Source organism: Bos javanicus, chromosome 14 (genome assembly GCF_032452875.1).
Source record: "Bos javanicus breed banteng chromosome 14, ARS-OSU_banteng_1.0, whole genome shotgun sequence".
Taxonomy (NCBI): domain Eukaryota; kingdom Metazoa; phylum Chordata; class Mammalia; order Artiodactyla; family Bovidae; genus Bos; species Bos javanicus.
In genome coordinates, this window is record NC_083881.1 from 1229967 (window position 1) to 1257332 (window position 27366).

The 27366-nt window shown below is 56.9% G+C and overlaps 3 protein-coding genes across 4 annotated transcripts; all 3 read right to left on the reverse strand.

Annotated features, from left to right (window-relative positions):
• Positions 1-260: 260 nt before the first annotated feature.
• Positions 261-6591, reverse strand: GLI4 (GLI family zinc finger 4). The gene is made up of 4 exons (XM_061438264.1): positions 6493-6591; positions 4994-5162; positions 2140-2250; positions 261-1411 (listed from the first exon to the last, which is right to left on the reverse strand). The coding sequence occupies exons 2-4, from the start codon at positions 5121-5123 to the stop codon at positions 489-491; spliced, it is 1164 nt and encodes a 387-aa protein (XP_061294248.1). The 5' UTR covers positions 5124-5162; positions 6493-6591; the 3' UTR covers positions 261-488.
• Positions 6592-10629: 4038 nt separating this feature from the next.
• ZFP41 (ZFP41 zinc finger protein) lies at positions 10630-14611 on the reverse strand (the record flags this gene model as incomplete). Its single annotated transcript, XM_061439544.1, is given in 3 exon segments — positions 10630-11838; positions 12138-14254; positions 14256-14611. Coding segments are annotated over 2 exon segments (636 nt in total), but the record flags the coding sequence as incomplete, so codon positions are not given.
• A 9945-nt stretch (positions 14612-24556) lies between these two features.
• Positions 24557-27026, reverse strand: GPIHBP1 (glycosylphosphatidylinositol anchored high density lipoprotein binding protein 1). 2 transcript variants are annotated; one of them, XM_061438302.1, is made up of 5 exons: positions 26923-27026; positions 26401-26511; positions 25743-25859; positions 25015-25125; positions 24557-24911 (listed from the first exon to the last, which is right to left on the reverse strand). In XM_061438302.1, the coding sequence occupies exons 2-5, from the start codon at positions 26450-26452 to the stop codon at positions 24676-24678; spliced, it is 516 nt and encodes a 171-aa protein (XP_061294286.1). In that variant the 5' UTR covers positions 26453-26511; positions 26923-27026; the 3' UTR covers positions 24557-24675. The 2 variants fall into 2 exon arrangements, with proteins under 2 accessions (XP_061294286.1, XP_061294287.1); XM_061438303.1 differs by lacking the exon at positions 26923-27026 and adding an exon at positions 26827-26910.
• Between the last annotated feature and the right edge of the window lie 340 nt (positions 27027-27366).

A 27366-nucleotide genomic window follows, 5' to 3' on the forward strand; every position in this document is an offset into this window, starting at 1 on the left:
TGCAGGTCTTGGGGTGTCTCAGCCTCCGTAACCTCGCAAGTGGATTCCTAACCTACCCGTCTCTCCAACTGCCTCTGCTTCTCTGGAGAGCCCTAACTAATATCTTTTTTTCCTAATTAGAAAAATTTGGAGATTAACTTGTCTAACTTTACAGTTAAGTGTAGAGTTGGGCTTTAAATTCCAGTCGATTTTCATAGCCATCATGGTACACTGCTTCTATTCGTGTAAAAATAAAAACCCCCTGTATCCAACTGAAGTCCCCAGGTTTAGGTCCATTTTTGTTATTTACTGACCCACATGCACATGCAATCTGCACCACACCCTGCGCAGAGCCCAAGATGGTGATAAAGTCAGCTCCTGGGCCTCCTCTCATCTCCATCAAGTACAAAGAATTTATTCAGAACAGGGCATGTGATGCTGGCTGTGCCAACCAGGAGGGCGCGCAGGCAGGAGCCCTTCACGAGAATGCCGCCTGTCCCCAGCGCTCTCTACTCCCGGTAGTGGACCCTCTGGTGCTGGATGAGCTGGGAACTCTGGCCGAAGGCCTTGCCGCAGGCGCCACAGGCGAAGGGCTTCTCGCCCGTGTGGGTCCGCAGGTGCCGGAAGAAGTGCGAGCGGCCGCGGAAGGCCTTGCCACAGTCGGGGCACTCATAGGGTTTCTCACCCGTGTGGATGCGCTGGTGCTCGATGAGTACCGAGCTCCAGATGAAGGCCTTGCCGCACTGGCTGCAGGCATACGGCTTCTCGCCCGTGTGCAGCCGCTGGTGCCGCACCAGGTTGGAGCTCTGGCTGAAGGCCTGGCCGCACTCGCCGCACTCGTACGGCTTCTCCCCGTTGTGGACGCGCAGGTGCTGTGTGAAGTGCGAGCTGTGGCTGAAGGCGCGGCCGCACTGGCCGCACTCGTAGGGCTTCTCGCCCGTGTGGATGCGGTGGTGTTGGATGAAGCCCGACCAGCCGCGGAAGCGCTTGTCGCACTCGTGGCAGGCATAGGGCTTCTCGCCCGTGTGGATGCGCTGGTGCTTCAGCAGGAGCGAGTTGTACTTGAAGCTCTTGCCGCAGGCCTCGCACCTGTGCGGCTTCCCGCCCCGTGGGCCGCCCTGCTGGGTCCCGAGTCCCGAGCCCCGGCTCAGGCCGCCCGCCAGCTCGGCCGTGCGTCCCGGGCTGCCCTCCGTCCCGGAGGCCCCCTGCGACCCGAGCCAGGTGTCTCTCTTCTGGGAACGGGGCCCAGCCCTCGGTGTCTGGCCTGCTGACCGCTCCAGGCTGGGCTCCTGCCCAAAGCGGTCCCCACCCCCGGGTCTGCGGGGAAGGCTCCTCAGCAGGGTCCTCAGCACGCCTCCGGCCTGGTGCACCTCGTCTTCAGGACCGTGCGGGCTGGGAGACGACGGGGCCTGCTCCGGCTCCGACTCAGAACCTGAAACGAGAGGCGGAGGGCTCTCAGAGGCCGTCCTTCACTGGACCCGGTCCCATGCCGGGTGCCTGCGCCAGGGTGGGAGCGGACGGGACGTCGTGGGTTGCTCGGGGGCGGGGCGGACAGGAGGTTCAAACTCGGAGCCAAGCAGAAAAGCCCCTGCTCCCGAAGCTGCTGGTCCGGGATGCCAGCGCCTGCCACGTCCTCTCCGAGGAGGCGCCTGTCCAGGCCCCTGCGGCCCGAGCTGCTTCAGGGACCCCGGGGAGACACCACAAGGGCTTCTCTGGGGGAGAGGTGGGGTAGGGTGGGGCAGCAGAGAAATGAGGTGCTAAGCGCCTGGATGGGTGAAGCCAGATCCAGGCCTTGGGGAGAAGGGGATGTGGCCAGAGCTTGATTTAGGGGGCTAGAGGAGGTGGGGGGAAGTACACTGGGCAAAGGGGGGCCAGGACAACTCCCCAAGTGCCGGCCTGGGGTGCCAGTGGTGCTGGGGCAGACACTACCTGGACAGGCTGGGGCTACAGGGGCCTGGGCAGCACTCACAGTCAAGACAGCGGAGGCAACAGGATGGGCATCAGTGGGGACGGGCTGTGGGGCACGGAAGCGCGCTCCGAGCCAGGGACAAGAAGGGCCTGGGGGCCTGGCTGTGTGGTGGGCATAGCCAGGAGCCTGGTGGGCAGCAGCTGCAGATAGCTGTGTTGCGGGCAGGGCCCTGGTTCGGCCTGCTCACTCACCTGACCAGCAGGTGTCTCTGCAGATCTGGACCTCTGCCACCTCTTGGAAGTCCAGGTCTGACGGCTCCTGTGGGGGCTGGGAGGGCACCTCAGGGCTGCTGCTGGGGAAGCCTGGGGGTCACAGGGGGCTGGGGCTCATTTCCCCCTCCTCTGGAGGCTCCTGAGAGCCACAAAGGGTTGGAGTGTTCAAGAGACGGGTGTGTGAGGGGCCCGAGACACCACATGGCTGCCCTGCAGTGGGGAGGCAGGGGCTGGGCCTGGAGCGCTGGCTGCTCTGGGCTGCTGTCACTCAACCTTCACCCGCTGTCACTCAACCACGTGAAGTCCAGGGCTGGCCAGGCCCGGCCTGCTAGGTGGACAGCCTGCTCATACGGCCACATCCTGACACGGCCTCTCAGAGCTCAGTGCTGTGTCCCCCTATGCTGGGCACCTCCAGGGTGGTTGTGATGGAAGGCTTACAGCTTGGCCTGAAGACAGGCTACCCTCAACTAGCAACAGGGACAGGCCTGGTTGACCCTGGCCAGGGCCCCAGGCCTGAGGCTCAAGTGAACAGTGTGCTGATGTGGCCGGTGCTCCAGGGGGAAGGCAGTGGGTGATTTTTTGGCTCAAAGTTTTCTGCGTAAAACAGCCCAGAAGTGTGTTGTTGGGCCTGGACACACTTGCAGGAGAGGAGCAGTCGGGGGCGGGGGGCGGGGGGGGGGAGGTGGTTGGCCACTGGGTACCTAGAATTCAGTCTCAGGCGCCAGCCAGGAGCACCTCTGGGAAGACTGCCTCCTGGCCAGGGGCCCCTTCCTCCTCCAGCCTGCGGACCCCAGGGGTCCAGCCCCCCATCTGCAGGGCACTAGTCCCTGAGGGGCTGCGCCAGGCCCGCCACCCAGCCCAGTGCAGCGCGGTTCCGCTTTAGTCTCTGGGAGCTGCAAGTGAAGAGGGGCTGAGCCCTGCCCCACACCTGCACCCCCAACCCAGCATCCCTGCCAGGGACCAGGCCCCGTCCCCTCGGCCCATGCTGCTCCCTGCCCCCTCGAGTTGACCAGGGCTCCCCTTCTAAGGACACCCTCTGGTCCTGCCTGGTGTCCAGCACTCTGCTCAGCTGCAGGTTCAGAAATGGTCCTTGAGGTGGGGGGGTGGGTCACTGGGCTCAGGCCTGGCTGTGTCTGAGGGACCCCAGGCCTGCCAGGGTGGATCTCCCGAACTCTCTTTCTGGCCCATCTCACCAACTTGGACCCGGGAATCAGGAGGCTGGGGCTCCAGAAGTCCTGGCCTCGCTGGCTGGAGGGCCCTGGGCAGGTTCCTGAGATGCTGGGGCTTTCCTGCAGAGGCCTCTGTGGACCCCTGAAGAGTGAAGCCTCAGCAGCAGAGGAAAGGCTCACAAGTCTGAGGGGTTCTCTCTGCCCTGGAAAACAGCCTGGATGCAGTGGGGAGGGGTGAAGCCCCACTCCCTCCTATCGGGCAACCCTCAGGCACCTCAGGGCACCTGGACATGGCTCAGAGCACCCAAGACCAGCCTCTGGGCCCGTGCTGCCCATGGCTGGGCGAGATCAAGTCAGGGGCAGCCCTGCTCTGCAGGGGCTTGGGGACCAGCCTTCTTATCTTCAGGGCAGCCCCTCCCGAGTCCTGTGTCCTGCTGGTCTGCCGCCCCAGGGAGGAGCCGTGGCGCGCTGGGCCCACAGGGGCGTCGAGGGCAAGCGCTTCAGCCAGGCTGTGGGGTCTGGATTCTGCTGGTCTCCACTGGCTCAGGTCTGGGCTTCCAGGTCCCCATCAGAGATGTGTCGACAGGAGGTCCTACTCGCCAGGCTGGTGTGAGGGTGACATGAGGAGCTGGAGGTGAAGTGCAGGCCCCCAGGGGCAGCGTGGGGGCCCTGAAACCACTGTGTGCCCAGGGGGCAGGGTCTGGGCTCCTTGAGGGCAGCGCCAAGCTCCACACCCACTGCACACGCCCTAGCCTGGCCCATCACAGGGCACGCTGGGAGTTCCTGCTTGTCCTCGACTGGCCCGCTATCTCAGCTGTGTGCGACGTCAGGCTGCCCCCATGACCTCCGTGGGCCTCACTGTCCCCGTGTGCTCAGTGCCCACCCCCGGCCTCCTCTGTCCCCACACAGAGCCCTAAGCGCACAGCCGGCACCCAGCCCAGCCGCTGCTCAGCCCTTCTCAGCTGCCATAACATCACCTGCTATAATGCCAGGACCTGCCAAGAGTGAGAACCCTGGGCACAGAGTGGGCCCTGGGCACAGTGCCAGCTCTGCAGGACAGTGGCACAGGCTCAGACTTGCCCTGAGAGTGATGGGACACATCTGGGCTCCCATCCAGCTGCCACCAGCATCTGTGTCCTCCACTGCGAGAGGTGTGAGGCCAGGCCTCCTGTGGAACGTGGGGCACGGAAGGAAGCCCTGGACTCTGATGACTGAGTGTGAGCAGGGCCCCGGGGCACCACACGCCACAGGGGTGGGGCGTCCTCCCCAACCAGCTGTTGGCTATTTCCACACCTGGACACCCCCAGATCCTGCTGGGGGCTGCAGCAAGGTTGGTGGCTCCATCCGCACAGGGGTCCCCACCCAAACCAGCTTGCCCAGATCTCTAGACACTATTTCCCTGGCATGGGAGCAATGGCTGGGAGAGAGAGACAAAGTGACTTGCTTCTGTCACACAGGCCTGGCCATCAAGGCTGCTTTTTCTGCAGCCCTGATGCCCTAAACAAACACAGTCCAGGGGACTGTCCCCTAGGGAGCTACTGCTCACACAGCTCAGCCCAAAGCTCAACCACCACTGCCCAAGTCCCAACCCAGGTACCAGGGTGCAGGAGCCCCAGTGCCCAGCAAGCTGCCTGCCCGCAGTGATGGTGCAGGGAGGCAAGTACCATGTTGATGACCGTGGAGGTGGAGGTGAAGTTGGGCTTCATGGTGGTGGGCTCCAGGTGTCCCGGGTGACTCGAAACTGACCGGGGACAGGACATGAGGGGGCTCCTGACCGTCCCCCAGGGCCGCCATCTTCCCCCAAGGCCTGCTGAAGGAGTGCACACCGGGGACCTGGGAAAATGAAAACCATGGCAGGATGAAGGGGTCAGAGGGATGTGCCGGGGGTAGGGGGTGGCCATCAGCCACAGGCGGAGCCTCCCTCCCTGGGTAAGGAATTCCAAGAGGCAAACTGTGGGGCCCAGAGTGCTGGAACTGTTAGTTCCACCAGGCGCACAGCACCAGCACACCTACAAGAACAGAATGTTTTCCCAACGCAAAGCCTTGCCCAGCGAGAGAAGCAGGCTGTTCTTCCAGAAAAACCTGTCACGGCTAGGGGCCGCTGGCTCTGGGGAAGACAAAAACTGAACCCTGCCTGCTGGAGCATGAACATTCCAGGTTAACTCTCCAGGAGACTCTTCCAGAGAGGAAAACCCTCCACAGAGCCCTCAGAGGCTGCAGACCTGGCCCCAGCACACCCCGGTGCTCTCAGTCTCCTCTCGGGCAAAAACACCCTCCTTTAATCTGGTTTGCAACAACAGCTTCGACCAAGGGGAGAGTTTTTCTTTCACACTTTAATGAAGTAGAAGGTCTTATTTGGGGGTGCAAAAGGGGCAGGGGAAAAGCCAAAGTTAACGTACATCCAGGAATGGTGCAGACGGTACCTGCTTCAAGGAGTGGGGGAGGAAGCCGCCACAGGGCTCCTCGGGGTCAGCCCCCACCAGACCTCAGCCCCTAATGATGGCAAGGGTCACCGGCAGCTAGGTAAACTGCCACACGTGGGGCTGCAGTCCTGAACCTGGGTGCAGGTTCTCACCCCCGCTAAGACCCATCAAATCACTTAGTTAATATCCGGGGGACTTAGCCGGGCAAATGCACGGCCACCCCTATCCTGGCTGTCTGAGGGGAGGTGGCAGTCACACATGGACGCAAACCCTCCACCTCCACGCTGCTGTGACAGGCTGAAGGCGGAGGGGACACAAACGGCACTGGCCCGGGGACGAACCCTGTCTACTCCCTCTTCCCCAGCTTGGAGCCTGTGCCCCGCGGGAAAGGGCCCGAACTCCGCGCGCCTGGCAGCAGAGAGCAGGCAGCCCGGGCTGCGTCCTGCCACCGACCTCGGGCCAGAGGCGGCTCTGAGCCTCCTTCCCGTCTGCAGAATGTGGTTGCCACAGCTCCTGTCCCTGGGGTTCCGGGAGGGTGGGGAGGCGCCCCGCAAACGGGCACCCGCGACAGTTCGGGGACAGTGTGCCCGCTGCGGCCCCCACCCGCGCCCCCAGCCCCGGTCGAGGCCAAGGTCGTGGCGGCTGCAGGGGCCGGGCCCAGCTCGCGGGGACGACGCGCGAGCGCGAGTGGGGCTAGGCGCCTCGGCAGCCTGCACCACCTCTGCCCGGTACCCACTCACCTTCCGAGCGGGAGGCGGCCGCCCCGGCGCCGGCCGGAAGTGCACCCGCGTCCCGCCCCGCCCGGCCGCGCGCACTTCCGGGACGCTCTGGGTGCTGGGAGGACCACTGCCTCGGTGACCTCGCGGGGCGGTGGGCGGGGCGCCGCGGGGGGCGGGGAGTTCCTTAACCCGTGCGGCGCCGGCCGGAGGCCGGTGGACCTGCCCCACAAGTATCTGTGGCCTTTGATCACAGGATCCCGCAGCCTGTCGAGGTCAGTCGCCCCAGGTTCGTCTGCTGAGCTCTCGGTCCCCGGTTGCACACGCTTCCAGAGCAGCGCGCGCCTGGCAGGGATGGCTCACACATATTCTACAAGCACAGTTCTTACAGCCACTGGAGTGCTCCCCTCCGCAAGAAGAAAAGTTCCACCCAAAGCATCCTCGGGGGAATCTCCTTCCCTAGCATGGACGGCCATCATTTGCTAGGGAACTTGCTGAAGACAGTCCTCCTCTCTTTTTGGGGTGTCTCAAATGCCCCCTAAACTACCCTGCCATTGAAGTGTGTTCCCAAACTTTAGGTCCTGAGGAGTGTTACAAATTTTCCCACAACCTTTTCATGGAATTCTTCCTGAATTTCCTGATGTTCACTAAGTCTCTTTCTCAGCCCAGATCTTACAACCAGAAAGAGAAGTGGACTCACTCTCTCTCGTTGGGAAAAGCAACAGCTGGAGGAGGATTCCAGGAACCTATCCACCAGGGATGGATGTCCAGCGGAATTACTTCCCCATGACTACTTCTGAGTCTGGGCAGGTACAGGACAGAAGACAGCAAGAGAGGAGCCACAGCCCCAGGCCTGAGGATCTCATCAGGGAGGAGGGGACATCTGGTCCCAGGTAGCTGCCATGGCAGCAGGGAAACCGGATAACCAGGGACATGTGAAGGACCAAGTGTGTGGGGAGGGACCTTTCTTGGTGGGTGGTGAGACTAGGATGAGAACTGAGAAAGAGGCTGAAGCACACTTGGAGCTGGAGAAAAGGTGCCTGAGCAGCTGATTCCTGCCCCAGACTCGAGGTGAGTCCCAGCCCTGTAGGTTCTGGAAGGTTACCCCCTGCCCTCCTCTGCCTGACCTGGTACCAGGTCCTGAGACACAGGCTCAGGGGTACAGTGTGGAACAGGACAGGTCCCTGCCTCCAAAACAAGCTGGACAGTGGTCTTAAAGTCAATTTGGAGCCTGGATTTCATTCTCCTTGTACCAGGAGCCAGCAAACCGTCTTGAGCAGGGAGTGAAGAGTGCCTTTAAGATCAGTTCAGGGCAGTGGGGAGGCAGGAGAGAAGGAAGAGATGGGCAAGGTGGAGAGAGGCTGGGGGAGGGCGTGTGGGGGACAGAACTGACCGTACCTGCTGCTGGTTGGGATGTGGGCGTGAGGACACCTTGGGGTTCTGGCTAGAGTGTGGCTGGTGGCTGCTTCCAGAGATGGGGAGATGGCTGGGGAAGGGGGGCTGGTGATGAGTGTGCACACCACCCTCGAGTGTGTCCTCCCTGATGGTGGACAGAAGTGGCCGTGGGCTGGACTTTCACCCGTCCTCTTCTTCATTCTGTCCTGCTCGTTGTTTCAGAGGGATGGAGGCAGGCTTCTGTTTCCTACAAGGCTGGGGAGACCTGAGGGGATCTAATTACTCTCAGCCAGTCACCATTTTCCTGCCCACCTCTGCCCCACGGTCTGGGGCGCCTGGGCCCTGCCAGCCTCTCAGCCTGAATCGGCTTCTCTGCACTCAAGTGCACAAGCTTCTGCTGAAGGCTGCCTCTCTTCCAGATCTCCAGCTTCTGACACCTCCAGCAGACAGCTCTTACTTTCTGTCTCTGGCCTCGAGACTCTTCAGCCCTTCCTGAGTTGAGGGTCCCCACGCTCAGCATCCTGGGCTCTGAGCAGCTTCCCTGCCTCCCACCCACCAACCGCCAGAACTCCTCCCCTTGCCTGTGACAACCAAAGTGTCCCCAGGTATTGCCAGCATCCCCTTCTGAGGGCAAAATCACCCCTCGTGAGGACCTCTGCTCTAACAAGGCAAAGTGGGTAGGACCCAGAGGGGAGGACAGATGAGCACGTCAGAACCGGTCCCTGATGGAGCGATCACAGGGTCTGTGGGGCAGGCATCAAGCGATGACATGGCCCAGCTCTGTTCCCAGGCAAAGAGGTCCCCGCTGCTTTTTGAAAGTTTGCTTTACATCACTTTGCTTTTTGGTACCTGGTTTGCAACAAACCCAGAGGATTTTAGCTTTGATAAAATAAAGGCAAAAAGTGAAAAAAAAGCTTGCTCAGCCTTTGTTCTACAGCAGCTGCTCCCAAGGCAGCTAAGAGCGGGCGCGCCAAGCTCCTTCCTTTGGACCCAGGCTCAGCAGTAAGGTGCCAGGGCTGCTAACCATGTCTGGGGGCGTCATCTTGATTTGTCTCGTGCACTCTGAGTGAGATGTGTTCTAACGAGGTAACTGCCTCTTTGCTTTCTGCCGTTTCAGCTTTGGAAGGTGTCACAGGACCACGCTGCTCTGGAGCGCGGGGGACCCCACCCTGGTTGGCAACAGGATTGCGAGGAAACAAATGACTGTTTCTTAGGGTGTATGTGCTATGATGAAATTATGGGGGTGGACCACACCCTGCCCGGCTTCCACCCACCCCAGGAAGCAGAGGCCACCAAACACCGAGCCCTGTGGCTGGGGAGCGACTCTTGTTTCTCCCCATGTGCACGTCCAAACGACATGCTGTTTTCTTGGCTTTGCACAAGCTAGTGACTGAAATCACACTGCGTGTTCTCCTGTCTTTGCGCAGTGCTGTGTCTGAGACCCGCAGACGCTGATGCACGTCTACCCGCTTCAGTGTAAGTACTGCCGTAGGTGTCTCTCTAGCCCGTGTCCCAGAGTTCCGCTACGGCGTGTCAGCAAGTGATGTTTCCGGGTCAGTGGGTCAGCACATCTTCCACTTGCCAGAAAATGCCATTTTTGTTGCTAAAATGGATGACAGCTTTAGAAAGCTGCATCTTGTTATTAGCCTATCAAATTCAACAGACTTTTTTTGTTGTGGTAAAAAAGTACATAATATTTATTATTTTAACCAATTGTAAGTAATTCAGTGGCATTAAATATTCCCAGTGTTGTGAACGTGTCACCACCTCACAGAAGCTGTTCCTGCCAAACCCTCAGGGTCCTCCTCCAACCTGGTGACTGCTACTCCACTTCCTATGCATGTGCCCGCTCCAGGGCAATTCATTTATATGAATACACATAGTGAAGTGGAACTCATATAAGTGGAATCATACAGTGTTTGTCCTTCCGTGCCTGGCCCCTACACTAAACATAATGCTTCTGGATCTCACCCATGTTGTAGCGGGGGGCGGTGCTCAGCTCCTTCTATGGATGGATGGTATTTTGTTGTGTGAATGGGCCACAGCTTCTTATCCACTCCTCTGCTCAGTGAATTATGGTTTTCTCCAGATATATGCCCAGGAGTGGGATTGCTGGATCATATGGTATCTCTAATTTGAATTTTTTAAGGAACCTCCATACTGTCCTCCCGGAGAAGGCAATGGCACCCCATTCCAGTACTCTTGCCTGGAAAATCCCATGGGCAGAGGAGCCTGGTAGGCTGCCGTCCATGGGGTCTTGAAGAGTCGGACACGACTGAGCGACTTCACTTTCACTTTTCACTTTCACGCACTGGAGAAGGAAATGGCAACCCACTCCAGTGTTCTTGCCTGGAGAATCCCAGGGATGGGGGAGCCTGGTGGGCTACCGTCTATGGGGTCACACAGAGTCGGACACGACTGAAGTGACTTAGCAGCATACTGTCCTCCACAGTGGCTGCACCAGTTTCCATTTCCACCAGCAATGTAGGAGAGCTCTCTTTGCTTCACACCCTCTCCAGCATTTATTATTTGCACTTTCTGATGATGGCCATTCTGACCCAGTGTGAGGTGATACCTCACTGTAGTTTTAATTTGCATTTCTCTAATAATTAGTGATGTTGAGCTTCTTTTCATATGTTTGTTGGCCATCTGTATGTCTTCTTTGGAGAAATGTCTATTTAGATCTGCCATTTTTTGATTGGGTTGTCTTTTTTGATACTGAGCGACATGAGCTGTCGGTATATTTTGGACATTAATTCCTTGTCAGTTTAATCATTTGCAAATATTTTCTCCTATTCTGTAGCTTGTCTTTTTGTTTTATGGTTTCCTTTCGTTGTGCAAGAACTTTTGTTTGATTAGGTTCCATCTGTTTATTTTTGTTTTTATTTTTATTACTCTAGGAGGTGGATCCAAAAAGATACTGTTGCAAGTTTATGTGAAAAAGTGTTCTGCCTGTTTTCCTCTAAGGAGTTTATACTATCTGGTCTTACATTTCAGTCTTTTATCCATTTTGAGTTTATTTTTGTGTATGGTGTTAGAGAATGTTCTAATTTCATTGATTTCCATGTGGCAGTCCAGTTTTCCCAGCACCACTTACTGAAGAGACTGTCTTTTCTTCATTGTACAGTCTTCCTCCTTTGTCGTAGATTAACTGACCACAGATGCATGGGTTCCGGCAAGCTGTATTTTCATTATCATTCAGGTTAAGTATTTTATAACTTCCATTATGGTTTTTTCTTTGACTCAGGTTACTTAGAAGGTTTTCTTTTTCTGGAATTTGAGTTTCATTTGAAGAGCAATAGCCAACAAAACCATCAAAAGATTGATATCTGAAGGGTGTGGGGTTCAGCGCTTGGAGGCGGTGTAGTGTCGTAATGGTTAACTCAGAAGAAATGAGAAATGAGACCATCAGTTTGCACCAAACACCAGGCAGCAGAAGAGCCGGTGGCTGATTGTAGATGGGCTGCGTGATTGTTTTCTCGTGTCTCTCTCGTTTTCCTGGGAGAGGCACTGAAGGCTGTCTGCTTGCACGGCCACCTCTCATGCCTGTGGGCCAATGTCCCCCCACTAAGAACACTAACATGTGACTAGAGCTGACAGTGGCTAAACTGGGGGTCAGCGTGGCACTGAGGTCACACACAGGCAGTGACCAGGCTGAGCACCGTCAGTGCCCCGATGTCACCTCTGGGGACTGGAGGCACAAGGAGATGAGGACCAGCCGAGGTCCCACGTCTCCAAGGCACGAGGGTGCGTCAGCAACCCTCGCTCGACAGACCATGCTCTTTGCATCTGCCTCCTCTCTGGAAATCAAAGACATCAGATTAGAGTGTTTCTTCTCTTCTAACAAACTGGAGACATTAAAACTCACCTGCTGTCTGTGAGCTGCTGGAGCACTTCTGGGGCACAACCTGGAGGAAGGTATTTGCCAGCATGATCTCCATCCATCAGTCCATTTCTGGCAACCCATCGTTGGCCCTAAATGTGGAAAAGATATTTACCACATTGTATATAGTGACCTAACCTAGAAACAGCCTACATGTTAGGAAATGGTTAAGTCGGCTTTTTGTTTAACAGATCATTAGGTAGCCACAAAAAATGTTTCCCATTGGTAATAACATGGGAGACATACTAACACAGAGAGTGCTAATTTTTCTACAGTACATGTAATGTATTTCTATCTATGGTATTAATACGTGTTATACAACAATACTTTATATATATATATAAACAATATACTCATCATGATTATAAACCATAATAAATAAAAAACAAACCAAACTGAAGTGGATGCAGACACCCCCAGGACACGTCACATATCCTTTCATCTAGAATCAGCCAAATCCGGCCCACCGCCTGCTTTGGTAAAACAAAGCTTTATTGGCACAGAGTCGTGCTTGTTTGTTTCCATGCTCTGACTGCTGTTGCATGTCATGGCTAAGCTGAGTTGTGACAGAGATCTTATGGCTACAAAGCCAAGAACAGTTATTACCCATCCCTTAAGAGAAGGTTTGCCAGCCTGTGTGGTCACTCACTCAGTGTCTGGGTATTGTTATTGCTTCTTTGCTCACCTTTTGAGAACAAACTGCAGACACTGTGACCTTGTTCTGTGGCCCTGAAGACCACAGCGGACATCTTTCATGACAAAGACATTGTCTGAGATGGCTGCAGGCCATCAAATCAGGGAGCTTGGACGTGATGTCCCCCCTCCCCGACTGGTGGACAGTCTAGACCCAAGGTTTGCCAAATGTCCCAGTAGCATCCTTTACAGCAGTCTTTCCCACCAGGATCCCAGGTGTGTTTTCCCTAAGCCAGCCTCCCGGCACCTGTTTGAACAATTCTGCCACATCACATCTGGGACTGTGTGAGCAGGATCACAGTGCCAGGTTATGCCTGGTCACACCTGGGGCCAGGCTGCTGGTACAGGAGGAGGGCCCACTGAGCTGTGCAATGGAGGTGCCTTGTGCAGGTAGAGCTGTTGTAATGCTGTAGCTTTTAGAAAGAACAAGAGTCTTAACCTGGAGAGACGTTTGCACTGGGAGCACTCTCTCCTGTCTTCTGATGGAGGAGGCCCCAAGACCAGGGTCATTATTAGTTTTCTGGGTCCAAACAGCTGAAAATGTAGGTGTCATCGTTTTACTGATAAAAAGCCGTATTACTTCCTGGATGACAGGCCCCTCATCCCTCTGGCCCCTCCTCCCTCTTATACTGTGCCAAAATTCTGGGGCAAGCCACACTCGCAGCCAGGAGAGCACGGAGGCCCAGCCAGACCACTCTTGGAGGGAAGCCAAAGGCAGGCAAGCACATGGATGTGCAGGACGTGGGACAGAACTGGGAGCCAGGCTGGGAGAAGTGGAACTCACCTGAATGGAGAGCTGGCCTTCTGTCTTGTGTCTGAAAAGCTGCAATGCAGGCAAAAGCTGGATCCAAGCTGCCATCAACATCCTGGGGCCGACATGGCCAGGGCAGGAAGCGCCCATGGTGGCAGCATTTAATGTCCCGAGTGGTCCACCTGGAAAGCCAGGCTGCCCAGCTGGGATGGTGGTTGAGCCGGGAGGACACACAGGGAGTCCAGTTCCTGGGGATGGGGGCCAAGGTCAAGGAATGGTGCTCCAGCAGAGGAGGGAAGGCACGGGACAAAGCACATCACTGCTGGCACAGCCAGCCGAGGTGGGGGGCACAGTGGGGTTCCCAGTGCTCACTGCGGAAGCACTGCTGTCCAGCCCAGGGACACGGGCCTCCTGCCAGGCTTCATGGAGATGGACTCGGGACACAGGGGGCAAAGGGTCTGCAGACCAGTCTTCAAAGGAGCCGGTGGAAGGGCTGAGGCCAGCAAGGGTGCCACAGGCGAGGCGGCAGTGGGAGGTGCTGGGCTGTGCTCAGGTCCAAGCCTGCCCTCTGGACAGCAGTTTGCATGCTTGTTATCATGATGTCTCAACCTGGAGATTCTCTGTATGGCTTGGGTGTTTGCTGACCTGGTTTGGGTGGGTCTTCTGGTGAGGGCAGGACCCCCCCAGCCCGCTCAGACTCCAGAGGAAGAGGACCCCCAGGCAGGCCTGCTAGGATGTTCTCACAGGCACAAAGTTCCAAGTCTGGTGGGTGGCTTCCCCACGTTCAATGCTTCTTCCGTGGGTGATGTTTCTGATGGCGAATGAGACATGAGCTATAGGCAAAGGTCTTTCCACACTCCTTACATCTGTATGGCTTCTCTCCAGTATGGGTTTTCTGATGTTTCAGGAGATTGGAACTGCAGTTAAAGGCTTTGCCACACTCACTACATTTAAAGGGCTTTTCTCTGGGGTGAATCCTCCAGTGCTTTGTCACGTCAGAGCTGTGCCTGAATATCTTCCTGCACTGGGCACACTGGAAGGGCTTCTCTCCAGTGTGGACTCTGGTGACGAACATGATCCGTCTTGTGCTTAAAGATGCGCCCACATTCGCTACATTCGTAGGGCTTCTTCCTCTGGAAGGGAGTAAACATGGGAACTCCTTCAAAGTCATCTTTAAATGAAGCATCAAAGGCCTCAAACATGTGCTCCTCATTCTCAGGACTGAGGCGGGCTTCCTTCCTGTGCTTTTGGGCCAAAGTGGGGCTCTGGTTTGGCTGTTCTTTCCCAGATGCCTTCTCTTCCTTGGCAGTGTCCTTCTGCACATGCACTTCTGCCTCTGGGGTCCGGGTCTTATTTTTCTTGCCTGTGGGCTTCTCTATCCTTGTTTCCAGGGTAGAGGAAGGCCCCCTGGAAGCTGGCAAGGGTCAAGGAGAATGGCCAGGGGCAAAATCCTCCAGCCTACAAATTCCCTTGTAAATTCACTTCTTCAGAAACGACTTTATTTTTCCAAGCTTGGAACTGAAGTTCTGGAACAGAAGAGTGCCAGCAACTCTTCTGAGGCTGGAGAGAAACAAGACCATGAACTGTTAGATTAAGTGAATGTCTGGGAGGAACTGAGTTACAAAGTGACAGATGGGCAGGGAAAGGGTGGCAGAGGCATGCAGACATGGCCCTCTTCCTTTCTTGCTGGTGTATGCCACCCGGACATCTCGTAAGTTTCAGGCTGGACATGACCAAAGAATTGATTTCCTAGAACACCCCCACCCCAATCTCACTCTTCCCAGTTTTCCTCATCTGGGTAAATGTCATCATTTACTTAGTTGGTCACCAAGGAATTTTTTATGTATTTCTTTGGCTCTGCCAGGTCTTAGTTGTGGCATGCAGGATCTAGCTCCCTAAGCAGGGACTGAACCCGGGCCCCCTGCATTGGGAAGGTGGCATCGTAGCCACTGGACCACCAGGGAAGTCCCTAACCAAAGAATTCTTATTCCTCTGCCAGGGGTGGCATCTCCACACCTGCATCCAGCAGGATTCATGTGCACCATGGACCAATAACTGCTGTGTGGCCCCCAATTGTGGAGTTTCCCTGCCCTTTATTTGCTCCTTCTCCACTTCTTGTATTTGGGACCAGACTACGTGCTTCTAGAGCTACAGGCCATGAGAGCCACGTGCGACTCTCACAGAAGGTATCGCCCATCAGTTCAGTTCAGTTCAGTCACTCAGTCGTGTCTAACTGTTTGCAACTCCATGAACCACAGCACACCAGGCCTCCCTGTCCATCACCAACTGCTGGAGTCTACCCAAACCCATGTCCATTGAGTTGGTGATGCCATCCAACCATCTCATCCTCTGTTGTCCCCTTCTCCTTCTGCCCTCAATCTTTCCCAGCATAAGGGTCTTTTCAAATGAGTCAGCTCTTCACATCAGGTGGCCGAAGTATTGGAGTTTCAGTCCTTTCAATGAACACCCAGGACTGATCTCCTTTAGGATGGACTAGTTGGATCTCCTTGCAGTCCAAGGGACTCTCAAGAGTCTTCTCCAACACTACAGTTCAAAAGCATCAATTTTTGGCGCTCAGCTTTCTTTATAGTCCAACTCTCACATCTATACATGACCACTGGAAAAACCATAGTCTTGACTAGATGGACCTTTGTTGACAAAGTAACGTCTCTGCTTTTTAATATGCTCTCTAGGTTGGTCATAACTTTCCTTCCAAGGAGTAAGCGTCTTTTAATTTCATGGCTGCAATCACCATCTGCAGTGATTTTGGAGCCCCCCAAAATAAAGTCAGCCATTGTTTCCCCATCTATTTGCCATGAAGGGATGGGATCAGATGCCATGAACTTAGTTTTCTGAGTGTTGAGCTTTAAGCCCACTTTTTCACTCTCCTCTTTCACTTTCATCAAGAGGCTCTTTAGTTCTTCACTTTCTGCCATAAGGGTGGTATCACCCGCATATATGAGGTTATTGCTATTTCTCCTGGCAATCTTGATTCCAGCTTGTGCTTCCTCTAACTGCCCATCACCTGTATAAAACTCACTCCCACCCTCACCCTGGCCCTCCTGAGTCCTCCATCAGCCAGTGAATCCCATCACATCCCTGCCAAATCCCCCGTGGTTCCCCTCACACTGCTGCCCTGCCCCTTCCCAAGCACCCTTAGGTTCACCACACATTCCCAGTCCTTCCTGCCTCAGCACCTGGCTGCCCACAAACAGGTCCTGAGAACTGGTGCTGGCCCCTCACTCACTAAGAGCTCTGCTCTGAGGGTTCTTCTCAGAGAAGCCTCCCTGACCTCATGCCCTGTCTCCTTACCAGGCTTTCATTCTCCTTGTGGCCTTAACTGGAGCTGACTGTCCACTGAGGGCCAAAGCCCCAGGGAACCATCCACTAGGCTCTTGAGTGCATTATCTAAAAAATTTGACAGTCTCTGTCCCTAATTCCATCTAAAAGCATTCTAATATCACCACAAAATTCAAACAGAAATCAGTCAGTCCCAGTGACAGATCAGGCCCAGGTACCTATAGAAGCATTACCAGCATGGCTCATGTTTCATTGGTTAAGAAGCTTCACCTATTCCTTTTCTGTATTATTTCTGAGCTTCCTTAACCTGTCTCTTCCCTCAGTGCTAACAAATGGACTTCTAGGATAAAGCTTGACAAACTTGAGGCTCTTTAACCACAGGCCAAAGAAGTCTTCATAAGATAGGAGAAAGCACTTTCCCAAGAAAGCAGATCCTGTTCTGAGTCCTTGAGTCACCCTTGAGAGACCTCCCATGGCCTGTGCGGTCACCTGATCTCCTGGGAGGTCCACATTCTGCCAAGCTGTCTCACCCCAAAATGTGGTGCTCTAGATGGTAACATTTCAAGTGAAGTATGTTTTGAGGGATAAATCCTTTGCATTTCCTTTAAATCAAAGCAGATACTAAGTCTTCATCCACTCTCCCGTGCACAGAGGCAACACATAAAATGAATGGACAGTTTTCCCATCTTGACAAGAGTTTGAGAGTCTGGTTTCTTCTAAATGAAAATGTTTACGTACACTTGACTCAGATTCAGGCCAGTGTCACTCTCTGAAGGCTCTCTTGGAGTTGCTTCTGGGAGGAGGGTGTTCTTAGCATTAGGTGGGAGCCAGAACTGAGGATGGCAGAAGGTCATCTAGGCTGAGGGAAGCATACAAATATGGGGGCATCTCTGCTGGGGAGGCAGGTAGAACTAAGGCAGAGGATCAGAGCCCCAGTCAGCCAGGCTGCAGTTTGAGCTGAGGTCTAGTTTCAGTAGGAAACAGATGAAAACCAAGACCAGTAGGAAAGTGCCATCAACCCTCTAGCCCATGGCTCTCCAGGGCAGATGTAAACTCACCTTGGCTCTATGCTGACCCACTCGATGGAGAGGAGTGGTCCTTGGACCCACTGAGCCTGACATCTGCTGGCTGGGCTCCAAGGACTGTTCTTGTCACTCCATCCGTGGCTTGTCACTGACGTGCAGTCTCCTGATGAGCTGAGGGCAAGGATCCTCCTTTTTCATTCTGGAATCCCTAATTACTTGGCTGGAGACTGCACATTCTGCTGCTCCCAAAACATTCTACATCATCATTATGTCGGCCTAACTCAAACAGGTGCTTAATGGCAGAGACTGGACATATTCACTTCTCTAAGTCCTGTGCACACCAAGCAATAAAATAATTGTTAGAAGTGGAACCGATCTGAGGTCATTGTTTTGGTCTTCTCATTTCACAGATCTGTAGGCCTGGTAACTGCTATAGCCACGCAGGAAACGCAATCTACCTTGCCAGAGCAGACCACAGCCCTGACCTAAAGGTACGTGCTCTGTCACTTCAGTGTAGCTCCTTCACTCTCTGGGCCAGGCCGCCTGTAACATGAAACTTTGGGTATCTAGCTGCAGCAGGACTCCCTGGTAACCTCATTCGCCCTCAGAAGCCAAGGTCTCAGTGAGAGATGGGATTACGAGTGGGTTTTGAGATCCAAGGGCAAACATGCACCCAAGCAGTGTGCAGGCCCTGGGCCTGTCAGAAGGCCCGCAGCGGTGTCGAAGCCGAGAAGAGGGGCCCTGACAGCCTCGCCAGCCGCGGGTGCAGGGCCGAGGTCTCCTTCACCTCGATTCGCACGGAGTTGGTCCTTGCGCACCTCGCCCTTGTCCCCGCGGAACCAGGGAGCCGAGAGCGCGGTGGCCGATGCCCTGGGTGGGGAGTCCACACGACGCCAGAGGGACCCAGTGAGTTCCCGCATGGAGATGGGGGCGGGTGCGCTCCTCGCAGGGTCCCTGGGCTGGAAGGGACGCGTCCTCACCAAGGCGAGCCGCACCCCCAGGTGCCAGCAACGAGCACCAGGAATCTTCTCAGTCGAGCAGCCGCGCCTCTGCGCCGGCCGGAAAGGCCCGCCGCTGGCCCCGCCCCTTCCTGCGCCGTTCTAGGAAGTGAAGTCGCGGGCCTCTCGGTGGTGCGCCCTTCAGGGCTCGGGCCTTGCAGTTGGTTTCCCCTCATTTCAGTTTATCTCCCCTCGCCCACACTCGGTACCCGCAGGAAGAACCTGCTCCCAGGCCGGCGTTTCCGCTGCCGTTCTAGGCGGCGAGGCCCCAGCCTCTCGGTGGTGCGCCACGGGTGACTCCGCCCCCGACCCGAGCTCCTCCCACTCACTCGCGTCGCAGCACACGCCCCCTTACCTCGGCCGCCCACCCAGTCTCGCCCCTCTGACCTGCGCACTCCCTCCCTTCCGCTCCTGCCCCCATCACTCACCCCAGCCCTCCTCGCTCCCCTCTGCACCCCCTCCCTCACTCGTGCCCCCCACCCCCGCCACCTGTTTGAGTTCCACAGAAGCAGCAGGCCTGCTGTGGCCTCCGTTCAGCCGCACTGGCCACTCCCTCTGCCTGGAACACTTGTCCCCAGCTGTCTGCTTGGCTCATTCCCACTTACCGCCTGCGGAGAGCTCACCTCCTAGAGGGGACCCCTGACCTCTGACCACCCTGGGTGTGTTAGTTTTCTGGTTATCACAAGCTTAGCAGCTCAAAACAGTACCTGTTTGTTGTATCAGGGTTCCTTTGTTGTGCCACGGTTTCCTCTATCACGGTTATAGCACTTTTTCTATCCACCGTTTGTTATATCACCGTGGGACGGGAGTCCAGGCGAGGCTTAGCTGGTCCTCTGCTCAGCCTCCGAAGGCCGCAGTCAGGGTTCTCAGCGTGAGGTGAGGATCTGCTTCCACACTCGTGTGGCTGTTGGCAGCCTTCTTTTCTTGGTGGCTGTGTGACTGAAGGCCAGCTTCTTCTGGGCTGTTGGGAGGCTGACCTTTGGTCTTGCAGATCACCCACAGTTCCCTGCCACGTGGCCCTCTCTGTGCTCCTTCAGGGCCAGCAGAAAGCCTCTGGCCCCAGTCTGCTGGGGTGAAGTCTCGTGGTACCTAACCTCCCATCACCTCTGCTGTAGTTCACTGGTTAGGAGCACGTCCCGGACACCACTGGCACCGTTGGTGATCACATTTTGTAATACCACAGCATTCTGCCTCTTCCTCCACTTCTTGGTACCCACCCTTCCCTACTTTTTTTTTTTTTTCCATAGCACTTTCAGCTTTCCAACAGGCTATGGAATTTCCTGTTGTGTTTATTATGTTCATCTTCCCTTCCCACACCAGAAAATGAAGTCTTCTGGGGGTGGGCTGCTTTGCTTTCTCTATTTCCTGATGTGTTCTTCCAGTAGCCTGGCAGGTGGTGGGGCTCTCATTATAGCAATTCAGTGAATGGGCACTTGGCCCTGATGCCCCTAGATGCTGCCTTCTCTTACGTGTCTCTGGCTCTGGCTCCTGTTGTGCATCTGTCCCTTACACTTTATCCTTGCAGGAGCTTCAAGTACTGCAGTCTCAACATACTCAAGACCAAATTCAACTCTGCTTCCTCTTTGTTGCTACAGTCTTTGTTGCTACTATATTATGTTCAATAATATAGTGGTAGCCAGGTCTTTTACCAGCAAAAGCAAGTTTCTTTGGGAATAGCCCAAGGAATTGCAGTTCAGGAAATTGGAGCTATTGTGGCTCGGAGGTAAATCCAGAGTGTTGCGGGCATGCACTGGACCGGAGAAGTTGGGCAACTTTTATGATGGTTCTTCCTAGAGACACAGATTACTGAACTGTGGGTGTTTCCTCTACTACGCTTCACACAAATTTACTTAGGAAAGCTAACATCCGCCCCCTCAGGCTTACGGCTGATGGCAAGCGGTGGGTGGTAACTATATCCATTTTCCAATTATGTAACTTTCCTGATATTCATGCACTTACAGACCTACTAGGAGGTAAATCCCTTGGGCATTACCTGAGCCTGGACGGGGAGAGGGCTGGGCAAGGGAAGCCAGGCATTCCCACATGTCCTTCGGTATGTGTGCACCCTGGGCGGAGGAGGGCTGTGTCTGCAGCTGGTGGATCACAGCCTGGCCCTGGGGGTGTCCCAGCAGCTGCCGCTTTCTTCAAGGGTTTCTCGCCCAGGATGTCCTGAGGTTGGGACTTCACAGGACTGCTCCTCTCCAGGACACCCGCTCTGTGGGGCTGAGATCCCGCCTGCCTCCACCTCCACCAAGTATCCTGGCTTTCTTTCTGAGAGGATTATGAAGCTGAGTAAGGGGGTACCCCGAGGGGCTTCTTTTCCCACGTTACTCCAGTATAGCCCCCACCCCAGTTCTCCACCTGTGGGAACCCAGAGCCACCCTGGTCCCACAGGTGAGGGCAGTTTTGCTCTGCTCTGGTCAGCATTCTTGATACTGAAATGCCATTCCATATCCCCATGTCCCCGCCCCCCTGCTCTCAGGCCAGATGCCTTCCAGGCTCTGACTCCCCTCTGTTCCGGAGAGTTCCTGGTGGGACTGGGTGCCACAGAGTCAGCAGCCTCGCTCAACTCCCACCTCTGACCAGTGCCTGAGTCCATCAGCTTCTGCAAACCCTGGCGGTCCCTGGAGGGCGCCGCTCGGTCTGTCCAAGGCCGATGGCCGGGAATCTCTGTCCTCAGGAATGTCCTGCTTTGGAGTCACTGCTTCATCCTCACCCAGTTTTCGTGGTCGAGAACAAGAACAGGAAATGTGACCATGGCCACCTGTTTCCTGTGCTGAGGAAGTCCGGAGAAAAACACCAAATGAATGGAACCGGTGTGGGGTGGGGTGACCAGGGGGGGATCTGCCTGCTGGGACAGGACCCCCGAGCCCCTTGTCCAGCTGGTAACTCAGGTGAGCCCAGCAAAGAAGGGAATACAGCATTCTCCCTGAGCTTGCTGCCAACTCCAGGGCTGGGTGGGGACACAGGACCTGAGGGGAACCCAGGGGGTGGTTTCCAGTGGGGTTGGTGCAGCAGCTGGAGAGGGGGTGGAGAAGGCCCAGGGGATGGGGTTTGCAGGCCGGCAGAGGCCTGTTTGCATTTATGAAGAAGATGTGTGGGAAGGACCTGGTGCTTTGAGCTTGGCTGCTGTTGCTACGGGGCTTGTGGGGAACAGAGGCAACCTTAGGACCAGATGGGCAGAGTACTGAGGGAGCCAGCAGGAGCGGGCGACCCTGCCTGGCCACCAGCCATGCACGTGAAGGCCACACATGGGGCCTGATGCTCAGAAGTCGAGTCTTGGCTTTTTGAACCAAGCTCCAGCCATCCCAGCTCCTGTCTGCCTGCAGGTCCCCCTGGGCCAAGCCAGGCCCCTGCCCCTCCTCGCCATCTCCACCACCCTGGCAAACACTTCCTTTAAATTCAATTCAGGATATTAACCACGCTCTGTGCCCCCAACAGAGCCCTGTCTTAGCCCCTTATGATGGGCTTAACTGTGCCCCGAGATTCATGAGCTGAAGTCCTAACATCAGGACCTCAGGATGGGCCTGTGTTTGGAGATGGGGGTTTTTAAAGGTGATTTAGGTATTCAACATTCAGAAAACTAAGATCATGGCATCCAATCCCATCTCTTCATGGCAAATAGATGGGTAAACAATGGAAACAGTGACAGAGTTTATTTTGGGGGGCTCCAAAATCACTGCAGATGGTGACTACAGCCATGAAATTAAAAGACACTTGCTCCTTGGAAGAAAAGTTATGACCAACCTAGACAGCATATTAAAAAAGCAGAAACATTACTTTGCCAACAAAGGTCTGTCTAGTCAAAGCTATGGTTTTTCCAGTAGTCATGTATGGATGGGAGAGTTGGACTATAAAGACAGCTGAGTGCCGAAGAATTGATTCTTTTGAACTGTGGTGTTGGAGAAGACTCTTGAGTCCCTTGGACTGCAAGGAGATCCAACCAGTCCATCCTAAAGGAAATCAGTCCTGAATATTCATTGGAAGGACTGATGCTGAAGCTGAAACACCAATACTTTGGCCACCTGATGTGAAGAACTGACTCATTTGAAAAGACCCTGATGCTGGGAAAGATTGAAAGCAGGAGAAGGGGATGACAGAGGATGAGATGGCTGGATGGCATCACCGACTCAATGGACATGAGTTTGAGTGAACTCCGGGAGTTGGTGATGGACAGGGAGGCCTGGTGTGCTGTGGTCCATGGGGTCACAAAGAGTCAGACACGACTGAGTGACTGAACTGAACTAAGGTACGTGAGGTCATGAGAGTAGCCCTAACCCACGCTGATTGGTGTCCTTATTAGCAGAGCAGGTCAGGACACAGACACACACAGAGGAATTGGTTCACACTGTCTTGGAGGCCGAGAAGCCCCCAGTCCACTATCTGGAAGGAGGAGAGTGGGGGCGTGGTGGTGTCGTTCCCTCTGAGCCCTAAAGGCCCGAGAGGCAGGAGTTCCAACATTGGCAGGCAGCAGAGGATGGGCATCCCAGCTCCAGAAGAGGGAGCTGGTCCTTCCTGCCTTTTGTTCCGTCTGGGCCTTGGATGGCCTGGGTGATGCCCACTCACCTGGGGCAGTGATCTTTCTCAGGCCCACCATTCACATGTCGAGTGTTCTGGAAACACCCTCACGGAAACATCAGGAATAACGTTTTGCCAGCTGCACGGGCATCCCTTAGTCCAGGCGCGCTGACACACAAAATGGACTGTCCTGGCCTCCAAGGCGGACACAGCCCTGCCGCTCCTTCTGACCTCTGGACCATAAGATAACTCATGTGTGTGGTTTGTGGTCATTTGCTTCGGCAGCCATGGGGAGCAGGGCCTCTGATCCGGATGGATGTGTTCCCCGCCAGCCTCCTGGGAAGGCGCAGAGGTGCTTCTGGGCCGGATGGGAAGGAGGGGCTGACCACACAGCCTCCCGGGGCCTCTGGCTTCTCCTTCCAGGGACTGGCCTTGAGCGCCGAGCCCTGTGACAAGGCCCTGGCTGTGACTGTCCACTGGCACCTCAGACTGGACTCGGCCTGGGGATCCAGCTGGGTCTCGGCCGCCATCCAGCTGCTTGCAACCTCTGGCTCAGGTGCCCTGGCTCCGCTGTCCACCGGCCTATGGCCTCCCGGGAAGGCGGCCGCTGTTGACCAGAAGCCCCAGGCTGGGTCCCGGACCTGCCACCACCAACTGCGTGACCCTGGGCAGATGTGTCGTCTCCGTCGGGTGGACTGTCGTGTGCCAGGATGGTGGCGTTTCCTTACTAAGAGGTTTCCCTTGGTGAGGAAAGGGGAAACATACGGTGGGAGGCTGCTCTGCCTGCAGGGACGCGGGGCAGGCGAGATGGAGGGCTGGGCTTCCCAGCCCAGGGGGAATTCAGCTGGTGGGCACCAGGGCCCTCTGTGCCTTGTTCCATACCACTGTGACGGGGAAACTGAAGCCCAGCCCTCTCTTTCCCACTCCGGGACTTGGCTCCGTCCCGGAACCAGTCACGGAGGCCGAGCGCCCAGTAGCCAGCGACACCCGTCCAGCTGGAGCAAAGGCTGGGGAAGCCGTGGGGCTCCTGCCCTGCCCCCTCGCTTCTCCCTGACTGCCCCCTCCTCCGCCCCGTCCCCGCTCCAAGCTGAATGCTTGGCTGCAAAGTCCCATCTGAGCCATACACCACCTGCCTCCCTCTCTTTTCTCTTTGTCTTCCAGCCCCTCATTAATTCCATTCACCCCAAGCCGCCCTGGGTGGGGGCCTTTCCTCCTGTAGGCCAAGGAAATCTTCCTCCCCAAGTCTCCTCCCTACAAGGGCCTCCCCTCTCATGGATGGATGGAGGTTTTTTTTTTGGCAAGAAGTTGGGGAGCAAATTGGGGTGGGCTCCCTGCTGGCATGCAGTGAGTGTTTTCTCTGCTGGGGGCGGGGAGTTGTGTGGAACCACCCTGTGAGCCTCTTGAGGCCTGGACTTAAGGCCCACGTGCTGGCCATCCTCCATGCACAGGCAGGGAGAGGAGGCCAGGATGCTGGAAGGGGAAACCGAGGAAGGGCTGCTGTGGCTGAGGAACCAGTGCCGCAGGGTCATCACAGGTGCTTCCAGTTTATTCTCCATGGTCTGGGGGAGGGGACAGGAGACAGCAGACAGAGTGCTGGCCAGCCAGGGTGCAGGCCATGCTGGGCGCAAGGAGGGAGCGCCCCACTCAGAGCCCCATCTCCTGAAGGCTGGCCAGGAGGCTGAGCAGGACGGTGGCGGCCACAGTCGCAGGGCTCCCCTGGGGGCCGCCTGCCCCCCTCCCCTGGGGGTCTTGCCAGGGTGGGGTGTTGCACAGGCTGGACTGGCAGCAGGATATGGTCGTCAGAGATCCATCCACCGTCCTGCTGATGGCTTGACATGTGTCTGCACACCATCCCGAGTAGGTGGTCTGGGGACCTGACTCTGTGGGGGGAGAGAGCGGGTCAGGTGGGATGGGACACGGCAGGGATGGGGCCCCTCACAGGCGTGGGTGACGCCGTCCCACCACCCCCGGGTGGCCCCTCACCAGTGTTCCAGGAGGAGACGATGGCTTTGCATGTCCCGGGGAGCACGCAGCTCTGCACCTGCTCGCAGCTCTCCCCCTTGTGCAGGGACTGGCACGTGTAGCACTGCGGCCCTGGGGGGCCGGGTGGGCTCAGCTGTGCAAGGGGCACAGCCCCCAGAGCGCCCCCAGCTCACCCACGCCTGCCGCTTCCCAGCCTCTTCCCCTTGGAGGTCTCTTCCCAATTCCGGTCCGCCTCTCCCACTCTCAGCTGACCCCCTCAAACCCTGCCCTGCTGGAGCCCTCTGTGCCCCCACATCAGGACTGGCCCCCTTATCTCCCGCCTCGCCCCCCGCTGCCCTGCCTCACCGGGACAGTTGTGTACTTCTGAACTGGACTCCACACCCAGGGCCTTTGAGTCGCCGGTCTCTCCACCCTGGGGCTCTGCTGTGCCCCTGTCTGCTTGGTGAACTCCTATTTAACCTCTCTGCCCCAGCACCACTGCCCCTCCCAGGACTGGCTCCTTCTCTAGCCCCCTCCTCCGGACAGCAGTTGGGGGTCACTGCCAGGGTGAGAAATGAGGGTGTGCTGAGTGCCAGGGGCCCCTCCTCCCCCTTCCCCCACCTTGAGGGCATGGACCTCGCAGCGGAGGCCTCTGCCTGTGGGTTCCTCACTGTCAGCCTCGAGGCACCCATGCGAGTGCTGAGAAACAGAGCCGAGCGCCCCCATGCTGGGGCGGGGTGGGCAGGTACCTGAGCCCCTGCTGCCCGCAGGCACGCCGGCCTCCTCTTCCTCCTCGTCCTCATCGTCGTAGCCTTCGCGCCCAGCGTCCGGGTCGTCATCCTCGTCCTCCTGCGCCCGCCCTCTCCCTGGCCGCGCAGGGACACCTGTAAACCTCCACTACCCAGGCACAGAGGACACAGGCTTGGGGCCCAGTGCCGCGCCCCCTCCCCTCGGTCCAGCACCCCCTTCCCAGTCCCTCTGACCTCCCTGGCCCTCCCAAGGTGGTGAGGTCGCTGCCTGGGTCTCCGAGCCCCAGCCCCACCTCCTGACTGGCGTGCGGCCTGGTGGCATCCTTGCCAACAACACTAGGGGTTGGGCGCTGGCCCTTCACAGCCCCCTACTCCGGCCCCCAGATGGCGGGCACCCCGAAGCCTGAGAGGCTGAGACCGGGTGGCGTTGAGTGGGGAGGGTCGCCCGTGCCCTGGCGTCTGGCTGGGGCCGGGGCTGGAGGTTTGGGGACCCGTGGGGACCCAGCACAGCCAACCCACCTCCCTCTGGCCTCAGCCTGCAGGTGCTACCCGTCCTCCTCCCCAAGCCACGTCTTGCCCCTGGGCTGGGTGACCCTGAGGGTCTGCAGCCTGGACTGGGGGTCCCTCTTGCTGCAGGGCCACCCCTCGTCCCACGCACCTTGCTGCCGGCACCACAGCAGAGCCAGCAGGACAGCCGCCAGTGCCTTCATCCTACGGGGCTGCCACCTCTGCCGCGTCTGCTCACCAGGGCCTCACCGGGGCTCTGAATCTGTAGGAAGTGGAACAAAGGGCCTTGCCGGGGGCTTCCCAAGGCCCCGGGCCCCCCAGCTCCAGCCTCAAACAATGGGCCTCACGCTGGCCCCCAGGCCAGGCACCGGGCCAGGGACAGTCATTTCCCTCCCTGGCTCCAGTGGCGGGGGAGGGGAAGTCACTGTGGCGGCCGGTGGGCCGTCCTGTCCACCTGAGCGGTTCCGCCCTGGCCTTGCGGCCTCAGCCCTGCAGTGCAGGCTGGCCAGCGCCCACCCCTTGTCTCGACCCTGAGACCAGGTTCGGGCTGCAGCCATGGGAGCCTGGCCTCGTGGACCCTCCAGCTGCAGACCGCTGAGCGGCACCGTCAACCACGAGTCAGCTGCGTCATCTCCAGGGGCCTTATTAAGAGCATTTCAGAGTAAAACCCAACTGTGGTCCTCCTGCTAGGCCTCCCTCTCCCAGCAGCACTGCGTGGGCTGCCGCTGCCCTCCGGGGCGCCTCAGGGCCTTCCCCCCACCCCCCTTCTCCCTGGAACGCAGTCCCCGCTGATGTCCTGAGGCCGTCCTGCCCCGGGGTGGCGTGCCATGTGTCAGACAGAGAGCTTCAACCCAGGAGGTCAACGGGAGACTGGACCAGACGTCTGAGTCCTTGTGATAGCAAGCACATATTTGCAAACTACTGCTTCCTGCTTAAGTACAGGAAGATAAAGGATTGATAAACACTCTCAGAGGAAGAGCTGACTGTTTCTGTGAGGAGAAACCAGCCCCTTCCGCACTGGCTTCAGGGTGTTGATACGGAGTTGTTGGCTGAGGAGGCAGGTCTTAGGGTTAGGGAGTGATGGGGGAGGAGGTGGTGCAATCGTGGGTGAGTGATG

Bases quoted from the DNA above. Each gene is read 5' to 3' on its own strand.
- GPIHBP1 (XM_061438302.1), bottom strand. From the start codon at position 26,452: ATGAAGGCACTGGCGGCTGTCCTGCTGGCTCTGCTGTGGTGCCGGCAG. The intron at 25,126-25,742 runs GTACCTGCCCAC...CCGGCCCCCCAG, and splicing joins TGCGGGCAGCAGGGGCTCAG to GGCCGCAGTGCTACACGTGC. The intron at 24,912-25,014 runs GTGAGGGGCCAC...CTCCCCCCACAG, and splicing joins CGTCTCCTCCTGGAACACTG to AGTCAGGTCCCCAGACCACC.
- GLI4 (XM_061438264.1), bottom strand. From the start codon at position 5,123: ATGGCGGCCCTGGGGGACGGTCAGGAGCCCCCTCATGTCCTGTCCCCG. The intron at 2,251-4,993 runs GTACTTGCCTCC...TGTGACCCCCAG, and splicing joins CCTCCACGGTCATCAACATG to GCTTCCCCAGCAGCAGCCCT. The intron at 1,412-2,139 runs GTGAGTGAGCAG...CTCTCGTTTCAG, and splicing joins CAGAGACACCTGCTGGTCAG to GTTCTGAGTCGGAGCCGGAG.